Source organism: Hippocampus comes, unplaced genomic scaffold (assembly GCF_001891065.2).
Source record: "Hippocampus comes isolate QL1 unplaced genomic scaffold, H_comes_QL1_v1.1 scaffold205, whole genome shotgun sequence".
In the NCBI taxonomy this organism is placed as follows: domain Eukaryota; kingdom Metazoa; phylum Chordata; class Actinopteri; order Syngnathiformes; family Syngnathidae; genus Hippocampus; species Hippocampus comes.
The window spans coordinates 834,256-845,679 of NW_017804874.1; the positions used below are offsets into that span (position 1 = coordinate 834,256).

An 11,424-nucleotide genomic window follows, 5' to 3' on the forward strand; every position below is an offset into this window, starting at 1 on the left:
CTATCCAATAATAATTCCTATAGGCCCCTTAACATGCTTGCCCCCTGATCGACGCCCCCAAAGAGAGAAGTAAACTTAAGGGCAGAGAGACGCGTTTGCGGTTCAGGATCGTTACCTGTATACGTCACACTCACAATATATCAAATGTACGTGTAAGTGAACAAAGAGCTGGTAGTCAAATGTCTTGCACATGCACAACTCAGCGTACCGGAAGAACTATCCTCTGCATTCCGACCAGCTGTGGATCTGTTGTGGCCGTTCTGGCTCTTTGTCAGATCAAAACTGACATATTTTCTCCTTCTCACACGAGGCCAACGTAGCCGAATGTGTCTCTCCACCAGCTCCGTCTCCTCAGTAACGGGCAGTCGCCACACACATTCCCCTGTGCCTCTGCGCGCAGAACGCACACGAAAGAAGCCGCACAGACGCGAGTGAAAGTCCTTAAAAGTTATCTGACTCGGCAGTCCGGAGCATACGTCTTTGAACTCGTCCTCGTCTTCGTCGCCTTCTCCATCCCGCGTTCCTTTAATCGTTTTCTTCCCTTTCGGTGCTCCGGTGACCCCGAGCACGGCGCAGAGGGTGCTGAAGTCCTCCGCCGACACTTTATCGTCCCGATTGGGATAAGCAAGATGGTGGAAGACCTCTTGCAAGTACTGGTCTATTCCGGTGGCCAGAACGACGATTTCGTTCTCCACGCCGGGATCGGGGCAGTGGTGGTGGGCCAAGGCGCTCCGTAGCCACTCGCTCCTCCGAGCTGCTCTCGGCCAAGGCTGGACGTACTTCAAAGCTAAAGCTCCGCGCTCCATGATAGCACATTCACTTTTATCACGCTAAGAAATCTCACCTAAAAAATAATGCCAAAGATTGCAATTTTAAAACCAGCCCCACTTCACCTCGTCTCGGGTTCTTTCCAGGTCTGCCCACATCATGAGCTGATCCCTACTAGAGAAAACAAAGTCCCATTCAACCCTGACTCCACCCTCAAATGCAAATTCTTTGACTGTGATGGCCTCTGTGACTACCATTAAGCGTTTATTTTATGCCTTATTTGTGCACTGAATTGTTACTAGATGCATAAAACTAGAATGACCGGGAGCACTGAGCAGCATAGTAGAACCACAGTCTCACTATGTTTTCTTCCACTATTGGCCTCACATTGCTGTATGATACATTGTACTAGTCTAGCACAAAGTGTAGTCTGTGTACTTGGGTAAAGTTTATTTTTTTTCGTTTTAATAATTTTGTAGATGTGCACAAGCAAAAAATGGAGGTTTGCGCTGCTGTGGGAGTGAACATAGCTGACTTGATCTCAATCGAAACGGCTCCACTCTGGTCTACATGTAACAAGCAGAACAGGCTCACTGGAGTCCATGCATGAGATCGGTGCATGAAAAGTACGTTTATACGATCCTAACTTGTGGATGATGTAAAGTTGGCCAATGTGAAGTTGGCAATTAGGCTATGTTCACGCTGCGGGTCAATTAATTTTTTTTTTGTGCATACGTGACACGCATCTGATTGTTTTCATGCAGTTTGAATAGTATAATTTAGTTTTGTATATATATTTTTTCAAATCAAGCCTCTTTTGTTTATGGATATAAATTGGATATGTATGTCATCTGTCTGCAGTATGAACACTCATCCACACACATCCGACCTATACATCATCAAATGCTCAATATGAGCAAGTTCGCGGGCAGAAGTGAGTTGTTTTGAGGAACAGCTGTTGTCTTAACATTTGACTTTAATTGAATCCCACTTGAAACATGAAGCTTAAAGAGGATATTTGTGGTGATAGTAGTCACGCAAACGCTTCATTTATTTTGCGCGGCAATGACGTGACATCACCTTAAGTAGACATCATTAAATGAGAAGATCAAGGACTGTCTGTCAGGAAGGATTCTGAACAGAACAAGGATTCCACAAGCGTAGACAGAGATAAGAGACTTTGAACAAAAATATATTTATTTATAAAAACGCAAGACTGACAAAGTACAACGAAGGACGCTAGTCACAAAGAACCAGGAAAAGGAGAGAACAAACCGAAAGCGCTTGCAAAAGGCAAGCAGCAAGAAAAACTTCTTTGACTTTGATTAAAGGCTTCATTTGTTGGGTCTGGAGTAGTGGGTGACATGGGGGTGGGTGGATTTTCACTCCCATCCCATCCCATTCCCATAGAAAAATTCCTATCCTGCCTCAGTCCCAGATCATACACAAAAAAAAAAAAAAATGCTGCCAAACTCTAGTTCAGAGTTCCATAAAGTTTTGGGGGAAAAAAAACGAATATTAACTATAGAAAAGTGAGCCTTTGTATTTAAGACTCTGTGAAGTGATTTCAGGAATTTGTACCTCAATACTAAATAGTGTATATTATGCTTGTTTAAAGGTAACTGCTGAAAACGTGCAAAAACTGAAAACGATACAGTCATGAACTGGGAAGATAGAGCGTGAAAAAGTCTGAAAGCAAAATTCTGACATGACAGTTAGCGTGTGAATTGGGGCTTTGCACTGACATGGCCACTTTAGAGTGCCTTGTTGTCAGCAGGTCAAGTCAACAACTCGGTGGGATATATTCCAATCACTTGAAGTCTTTCAGGAGTTCTTTTTTCACGGTTCAAACATGTACCAGTAGTTGTGTGTTAGAGCGAGAAAGATGGTGCACAAGTTAGCATCCATTTTTCAGGTGTAGTGCTATCTAAATTGATAGCTGACAGTGTTTGAGAGCAGAGACCGTAGATTGATTTTCACCATTTTGAAGCCACATGCAGGTATTATGTATTTGGTGATTTCATTCAAATTTGGCAGTGCTGTGAACAAAACTCTTCTCTGCGTCGTGTGTGAAATTTAGAAGGCATTTCTCACACTTTTATAGGGACTTTAGGTCTTACCCAACACATCCACATGCCTCTTGACATCTTGTGGAAAACTTTAATGAATTATAAACCTGGATTATGCTTGCGGCATCAGAGAAAAAAAAAGTGGATTGATGGAGAATCCAGCTCAGTTTATACAATTCGGGGACTCATCTGACCTAATTTTTTGGCCAACTTGGTAGATCATAACACTGTTGCCATGCGTTTTTATTCATTAGAGGCCATGCCCAAAGTCCAAAGTTTGTTGCCCACTGCACAATTTTCATTGCCAAGTCACATATTCTAACGATAGTACATGAAAAACTTTAAATGTAAGGAATCACGTTTTTTTTTTTTATAAGATGTAGAAAAAAGTTAAATATAACAAGATGCCACATTTTAAATGTGAATCTTTTTTGAAATGTAAAAAATAAGTGATGAGAATTTCTCACACAATGATTTTATATTAGCAGTATATAGTGGTGTTTTTATCAAAATAAATACAATTTAAAAATATATATTTAACAAGTGAAAATAAATTGCAACATTGAATGTTTCAAGACCTGAGACCATTTTGGATCAAAATAATTGTGACTGTTACTAGATAGTACACAAACATTTTTGACACGAACAAGCTGAGCTGGAGACATTGTTTTTCTTTTGACACATTTGACTTTTGAAGTATATGTTCACTTACAGTGTCACCTACAGTGTATTGGATTGTTTTGGGTTTTTTTGTACTTCCACTTTTCTGTATGTGGCCATCAGCGGCAAATACGTTTGGACTTGCCTGCATTATCGGAAAGTGTTTAAACTGTGTTTCAGTGCTTCATGTCTAAAAGTTTTACTCCTTCAGTGTTCACAGACACTTGTGGAGGCTCTCAGTCGTACAGGAAAGTTCCATCGTAGAAAGGGTTCTGTCAGTCGTCATCTGTACCTGTGGGTAAAAAACAAAAAACAAAAAAGGACGTTTTTGTTTTTTAACCACAGATGCAGATGACGACTGACAGAACCCTTTCTACGGTGTTCACTGACAGCAAATTATTTTTTTCTATCTAGATTTTATTCATGACTTCAAGTGCGGCAACAACACACACACACACACACATCCAAATTAAAACCCTTCCTGCCAGCTTTTTCCATGGCTGAAGTAGAAGAGAAACGTCTGTCTCGTTCCTCAGGCATCTCCGTTTCAAAGTAAATGTGGAAATACCTTTCCCCCATCCTGACCTCACCACTTGTCATTCGTTTGACAGCCAAAGCAAAGATTGCCTTGATACACTCACCTGGGCATGACTAGACCACATCATGTTGGTTGCATCACATGCATTCCAATTTGTGGAACTCATTGCGTTTGTCAGTAAAAATGCAATTATGTATGTGCTAAAAAAAAAAAAAAAAAAGGAAGGAGAGTCAAGTGATACAGAGACTAAAGTATGAAAATTATGCACTTACTCAGATGTTCCAAAAAAACAAAAAAACACTTGGAATCTGGATTTTTTTTTTCCTTTTCCAAAAGGAAAAGATGATTCAGACGAATCACAGATATAAAATAAGGCCAATGAACAAAACAATAAAAACAGTATATAATTATATAATATATATATATATATATATATATATATATTTTTTTTTTTAACACAGCTACTATACCTCAGATATTGTTTAGATCCAGCTTAGTAACAGATGGTCATTCCTCAGTGGACCCCTACAAGCTTTCTGGCCAACATACATATAAACCTCATCCGCCCACCAGGAATAATTTAATCCCCTTTGGTGAAGAAAAGAAAATAATACTTTACAGATCTGCCCATTGAGTGCTCAAGTTCCAGTATTTGAACGTGCCTCTGTTCTGACTTAGGAACTAAGGAGTTAGGAAGAATAGATTTTTTCCCCCTTCTAAATAAATGCTTCATTGTGTCGTCTCTTATTGAATTCGTGTGTGTGTGTGTGTGTGTGTGTGTGTGTGTGTGTGTGTGTGTGTGTGTGTGTGTGTGTGTGTGTGTGTGTGTGTGTGTGTGTTCCGGGGTAATTAATAGTTCGATGAGAAGCTCAGCATCGGTCCCCTCTGTCTTGCAGTTGTTCTCCTGACCTCTCAGCTGCGTCCTGCATGTGGTGAAAGAACCTTATCTAAAAATGAAAGGATGGGAGCACGGAAGGGGCAATAAATAAAAAGGAGGGGGTCGGGAGCTTTGTGAATGTGTGTGTGTGCGTGTGTGTGTGTGTGTGTGTGTGTGTGTGTGTGTGTGTGTGTGCGTGTGTGTGTGTGTGTGTGTGTGTGTGTGTGTGTGTGTTCCTCTGTATACTTTTAGAGACAGGCCCAAGTGGCCGGTTGTTCACCTTTGGGAGGAGGAGTGAAGCACTATAGTATCGATAGGACAGGGTTTCAGGCTTTGTGTTGGCTGCCATATGCTCATCCAAAGGTTAACTGGAGTCATCCACTTTCCAGACACTTTGGAGTGTCACCGACAGCATTTTTATTTCATATAATGAAGTGGGAGGCTCACTAAATGTGAAATCACATCATGGAACACTAAAAAGAATTCACATGCTGTATAGTAATTCAACAGAAAAAGTTTTATAGCATAAGTAAAGAACTCCTGACTTGGATTCTGAAATGGGCTTTCACATTGTCTTTTCTTGTTTTTCCACTGCTGGAGACTTTGGAGGAGTAGCAGAATGTTGCTCAGGGAAGTGCTCAGGCTGTGTCTATGCTTTGGATGGGCGACGTAAACATTTGCCACTAAGCAGGAACTGGATCAACATTCTACATTTATGAAAACAAATTCTCTGGAGATATTACACAAAATAATGATATTCATCAAGCACGAGCAAACAATAAAACAGGTACGCTTTGTTTCTATTGAAGTGCTCAAGTCGGGAGAAAAGAAAAATCAATCTCACCTGATATGAGTACAAGGGTGGCTTCTGAATCATGCTGCTGAATTCCTTTTGACTTTCTTCCATCCAGGTGGTCATGTCATCAATATGCTTGCAATGCGATGTAAATGCAGTAAAAAAATATGCAAAAACTGTATGTACCTCTTAACATTTCTTCTTTCTCTGTTTGTTTGCGTTCCGCACTACCGCTCTTGTCTCCATGCACTGATTCACTAGCTAATCAGAGTGATCATTTGTCAGGGCTGCTTGACCGGCCAAACAAGCCACCCAGAAACCCTGACAACTTTACAACGCTGCGCTCTACACCAAGCAGATGACATATACCGACTTCTCTACTGCCGACGTCAGATTGGTGCGGAGAGGCCGTAAAACAGAAGGTGTAAAATAAGATAAGATAAGATAAGATAAGATATCCTTTATTTGTCCCACACTGGGGAAATTTACAGCCTTCAGCAGCAAGATTGAGGGTAGAAGGAAGAGAAAAGAAAACACAGTTCAATTAAGTGCAATATAAATATAAATATGGATAAGGTCAATAAGTTCAATTAAGTGCAATATAAATACAATAGTCACAGTACTATTCACATTTGTTGTCATATCATTTAAATAATTTTATGATATATTTATTTATTCATTTTTTATTCAGCAGCCTGACAGCAGTCGGTACGAACGAGCGGCGGTATCTCTCCGTCTTGCAACGCGGGTGTAACAGTCTCTGACTGAAGGAGCTACCGAGTGCTGTCAGGGCGGGCTGGAGGGGGTGGGAGGGACTGTCCAACATAGCTTTTAGCTTAGCTAGCATCCTGCTGTTGCCCACCTCCTCCAGAGTGTCGAGGGAGCAGCCCAAGACAGAACTAGCCTTCGTGACTAGTCGCTCCAATCTCTTCCTGTCCCGGGCCGAGATGCTGCCTGACCAGCAGACAATGCCATAATGGATGGCCGAGGCCACCACCGAGTTATAGAAAGTCTTAAGGAGTGACCCCTGAACCCCAAAAGACCTCAGTTTCCTGAGTAGGAAAAGTCTGCTCTGACCTTTCCTAATCAGGGTGTCCGTGTTAGTCGACCAGTCCAGTTTGTTGTTGAGAAGAACACCCAGGTACTTGTAGGAGGTCACCCTCTCTATGTCCATACCCTGGATGTTCATCAGTGCTGGTGAGGACTGTTGCCTGCAGAAATCCACAACCAACTCCTTAGTTTTCCTAGGGTTGATCTGGAGTTGATTCTGCTGTCTTGTGCTAATGAGAGAGAAGCGCTCCAGTTAGCGTAAGGTTTTTAGCCTTCGAGAGCTAACTATGGCCATCGAGGACTACGAAGCGCCCCGGGGCTGGCTTAAAAGTTCATTGCATACCAGGAAGTATTTGTTATTGTGAGATTCAGACGAGGATGGACGTTGCATTGCTAAAATGGCTACAGAAGGGACCTTTGGATGTCAAACAGCTAAGACAAGAAGAGCTCTGATGCTGGAAGAGAGGGTAAAAGTGATCAAAATGAAAGACGGAGCAAGCAAAATCAAAGACATTATCCAAGAAATTGATGTTAGTGAAAGTGAATGCTGATCATAAATTTCGCAATTTCTTTCCCCTTTTTTCTTTCTACACTGACAATATGAAGTGTCAAATAAGTGTGTGCTCATACTTATGCACTATTGGAATAAAAATAGAGTACACATACGTTTGTGTGGGTGTGTGGGTGTGTGTGTGCTTACATCTGAGATCAAATTTGCTACAGTGAAAAACCCCCTGTTGTGAAAATTTTCTTGCTGCAAACATGATTTCGTTGTAGAGGAGTTTCACTGTAACGCTGACATGCCTCCCGATCAAAATCAGTGCTGGTACACGCGTGCTGCAGAGAAGGCGTAATAATCAAGCACAGATTCTTCCTTCAATGAATGTCATGACCAAAACACTGAAAACAGTCCACATCGAGTCCACATGAAGGACAACAAACATCATAGGACAAAACAAAAGACAAAAACAACAAAAAGCAAAGCTCTTGAAGAGTGGCTGCCAACTATGGCGCCATGTTGGATTTCGAAAGAGAAAAAAAAAAAGAGTAGCAATTCAAAGCAAAGAAAAATTACAAATAGAAATGAATGAAAACACATCAGAACTGACACTGGACAATGGTAACAAATGACTAAATAATGGAATTCAAGCAACAAACACTTAGTCCATATTGTCACATTGTTATGAGTTTTGGAATCGATCATAAACTGTGTGCATTGTTCAGGCACTGCGTTCAAACATCCTCTTTAATAGAGTGTGTTAAATCTCACAAAGGTGTGAGTGGAAATAATCACTCTTCGCACGTTACGTTCCCTCTTTCCAAACACTAACCGTGCAATCAGTGATAGATGAGGAGCGTGTCAACATGAGTTTAGACATGAGGAACTAGATTAGACTGGGAGTGGGCTCAGAGATCATTGCTTCAATGGAGATGTGATTTATGGTCTGGTGTGTGTGTGTGTGTGTGTGTGTGTGTGTGTGTGTGTGTGTGTGTGTGTGTGTGTGTGTGTGCGTGGGTTAAAGACTGTGTTAATTTCCTCATTCCTGATGGAGATTAGAGAGACAGAAACAAGATAATTCTTCCTTTGATGTGGACATGTAAAGCTGCATCGATATGCGTACAATTTCACACATGTGCCCTCTCACTAATACTCATTGGACTTGCAACTACCTTCCTACGAGCCAGTGAAGAAACTGGATGAAGTTTATGGAGCACAGATGAGGCATGTGGCTACACGTACAGCCGCAATACTGAGCTCCCACCCTGACACTAAAACATTGGATCCTGGGTGTAACCAAATACATCTCCTGTGTCTTCTCCTGTTTCTATGATGATGCATAAATGTGCCACAGTTGTAGTGCTGGCATTAGTTGCTAATATAATTGTTTGGATGTTCCAGCTCGGGTTGTCAATTTGTTATTCCTTCCACATGTTTCCCTTGGCACATGTTCTCCGGGTCAAGGGTATCTAAGTTTTCTCTTCTTTTTCATGGCAAATCTGAATCAGTCCAGTACACAAACACTGATTTAATAATAATAATAACAATAATAATAATAATAATAATTGCAATCGCTGTAAAAATCTGGTCGTTGTAGTCCCATCAGGAATGTTCTCCTGGGACTACTATCAGGAAGTAGTAGTGAGAAATTGGAACAATCATGATAACATTCCAACAAACTAGCCTGAAGAAGACAAAATTCATTCTGCAATTTCTCAAGAATCATACGAACTTGAATATTATACTTACTCCATCAAAAACAAACTTCCTTGTGTGTTGATGTATTATCCTGTCACCCAATTTGCTGGTATCCACCCTCAAAAACTGAAGTATTCTCCAGATGGTCATTTGAAAGACTGGGATTTCTTGTGTTCAAAAGTGAAGAAAGAAAAAAAATATACCGGATATGCGCCGACTGTCACTGAGCATTGTAACAATTATTATGAAGGCATAAAGACTTGATTTACAAAACACCAATGCTTCTTGCTACCTGGGGAACCAACTTTTCAATAAAACACGGCGTTTGGTAAGTCATGTTTGTCTCTATTCACGGTCGTTTCATTCGTAATCTTAGACATGACATCTAATATTGGAATGAAAGTAGGCCTACACCTTTTCACAGCCTCCAGGTACTGGTAAAGGACTACAACGTGCAAGGACGTGACAACAAAATTAAAATCTTTTTTTTTTCTAGCAAGACCAATGTCACTGCAAAGAGATGGAATAAAGCACAGGTGTCAAAGTCAAGGCCCGGGGGCCAGATCTGGCCCGCCACATCATTTCATGTGGCCCGCGAAAGCAAGTCAAGCATGTCAAGTTCCTTGATGCTTGCGAAAGTCTGAACCAAAATTTCAAATTGTCATATGTAATTCACAATAACAGTCATAATTCTTGACTTCTGATTTTAAAACTTGGTATCCATCAATTTGTTGGGTGCTATATATGTAATATGTGGAGGTGACTAAACATTTATATGGTTTCCCAAAATTCATAAGGGCCCTCCAAGGGAACCTGTAACTAAAATGTGGCCTGCGACAAAAATGAGTTTGACACCTCTGGAATAAAGCAACAAAACATTAAAATTTGGTCCATATGTTAAGAATGAACAAAGTCATGGCATGTTAAAGATTTCAAAAAGCGGACAAAAATGGAGGTAACTTTCTCCATTGTTACAACGGAATAGCCTGTGATTGAGTGTCTGTATGAAGTAGTGTGCGGCTGTTCGGGACAAGTAAGAGCAAAGAGAACCAATATGAGTTGAAATAAGCATAGAGAACGATTATGTATGCCATAAAAAACACCTTTGCAGTGCAACACCCGTGTCTGCCTGTTGCTTGTTTTGCTCCCTGAAATTTCCGCACCATCGCTGACAATGGACAGCTAGCTTATCCCAGTGGATGGCTCTTCTGGATCCCATTTCAAGGTTTGATAATGTTCTTCGGCAACGTACAAATTGGATGTAACTTCATCTGCATGTCCCCTAAAACGCCCAAAATTGGTTGGGATGGGTCACTGTAAATGTTCTGGCTAGCTATCAATACTTTGAAGAGGTCACATATGAGCTAACCCACTGTGCGGGCAATAAAAATCAGAATACACACAAACGGTTGTTTGTTTGTTTGTTTGTTTTTTTCTCCTCTACCCCCCTCGCGATCGACTTGAGAACAGTCGCCGAGCCACCGGTCGATCACGATCGACGTAATGGGCACACCTGGACTACTGTTTCAGCCATGCCTAAAAAAAAAAAAAAAAAGAAAAATTGAAATGGTGAAAACATTTTAACACTGTCTCCACATTTCAGTACGACATTGTTGTCAGTATTTGAAGCTAATTGCTGATTATGCAAAAACATGGATAATGTATTCAGAAACAAATCTTTGAATTCACTTGACATGGTCTTTAATAGGCAGCATTTGGTCGGTTAAAGTGTAGGGGAACACTGAAGGGGAAGAATTAGCAGATGCCGACTACTTTAAATGGTATGGAACAATTAATATTTGTACTTTTTATGTGTTAATGTTTACTCTTACATTGTTACTACCCAGTGTTGATGCTTATGGAATTATTCATGGGCCCTTTGTGTAGCTATCTATCAAATAATTAGGAGCGCTGTACGATGCCATGGAGGGGGTGGGGTGGGGGGGTGACCACACTGAAAATGTTTTTTTTTTTTTTTTTTATGTCATACTAGAATAAAATGTAATTGCGCATCTGCTACAGTAGGTGGCAGTGATGTTTATTCTTGCAAGGCGGGCTATATTTGAGAAGCAGTGGACTATAAAGTGGACTGGAAACACAGCTAAATTGTATAGGTATTACTTTAATCAATAGATTTCAGAGTGTCTCATGTCAGTCACTTTGCCAGTTCCATCCCCAAATTAGGAAAACGTTTGGAAGGGAAACATTAAGAAAAATAAGAATTCAAAATTAACTTGGTTCTGATAATATTTTTGCTTTTTTTTTCACTCACGTGTTGTCTCTCCCAGGTGGATATTCTCCTACAGCATTCAGTACAACTATACAAAGATATATAAATCAGGTGATGGTTTTTGATGAACCTTTTACCACAACAATGGTTCTTAACCTTTTTAGAAGTACCAAACTCAACCAGTAAATATGCACATTCACCGAACCCTTTGTGAGTGAAAAAAAATCTATATATATATA

The 11,424-nt window shown here is 40.6% G+C and overlaps 1 protein-coding gene and 2 long non-coding RNA genes across 5 annotated transcripts in view; all 3 read right to left on the minus strand.

Annotated features, from left to right (window-relative positions):
* si:ch211-112f3.4 (EF-hand and coiled-coil domain-containing protein 1) overlaps positions 1–982 on the minus strand; it is an 8,199-nt gene extending 7,217 nt beyond the window's left edge. The window contains exon 1 of the mRNA XM_019879495.1: positions 209–982. Coding sequence (XP_019735054.1) covers positions 209–806 — 598 coding nt within the window. The 5' untranslated portion in view covers positions 807–982. The remainder of the gene's footprint in view (positions 1–208) is intronic.
* Positions 983–3,898: 2,916 nt separating this feature from the next.
* Positions 3,899–4,839, minus strand: LOC109521445 (uncharacterized). The gene is made up of 2 exons (XR_002169351.1): positions 4,506–4,839; positions 3,899–4,235 (listed from the first exon to the last, which is right to left on the minus strand). It is a non-coding gene; the product is annotated as an uncharacterized LOC109521445 (long non-coding RNA).
* Positions 4,840–4,841: 2 nt separating this feature from the next.
* On the minus strand, positions 4,842–6,008 carry LOC109521436 (uncharacterized). Of its 3 annotated transcripts, XR_002169348.1 has the most exons (4): positions 5,757–6,007; positions 5,458–5,619; positions 5,193–5,358; positions 4,842–4,982 (listed from the first exon to the last, which is right to left on the minus strand). It is a non-coding gene; the product is annotated as an uncharacterized LOC109521436 (long non-coding RNA). The 3 variants fall into 3 exon arrangements; XR_002169347.1 differs by having other exon boundaries at positions 5,193–5,642; positions 5,757–6,008; XR_002169346.1 differs by having other exon boundaries at positions 5,193–5,619.
* Between the last annotated feature and the right edge of the window lie 5,416 nt (positions 6,009–11,424).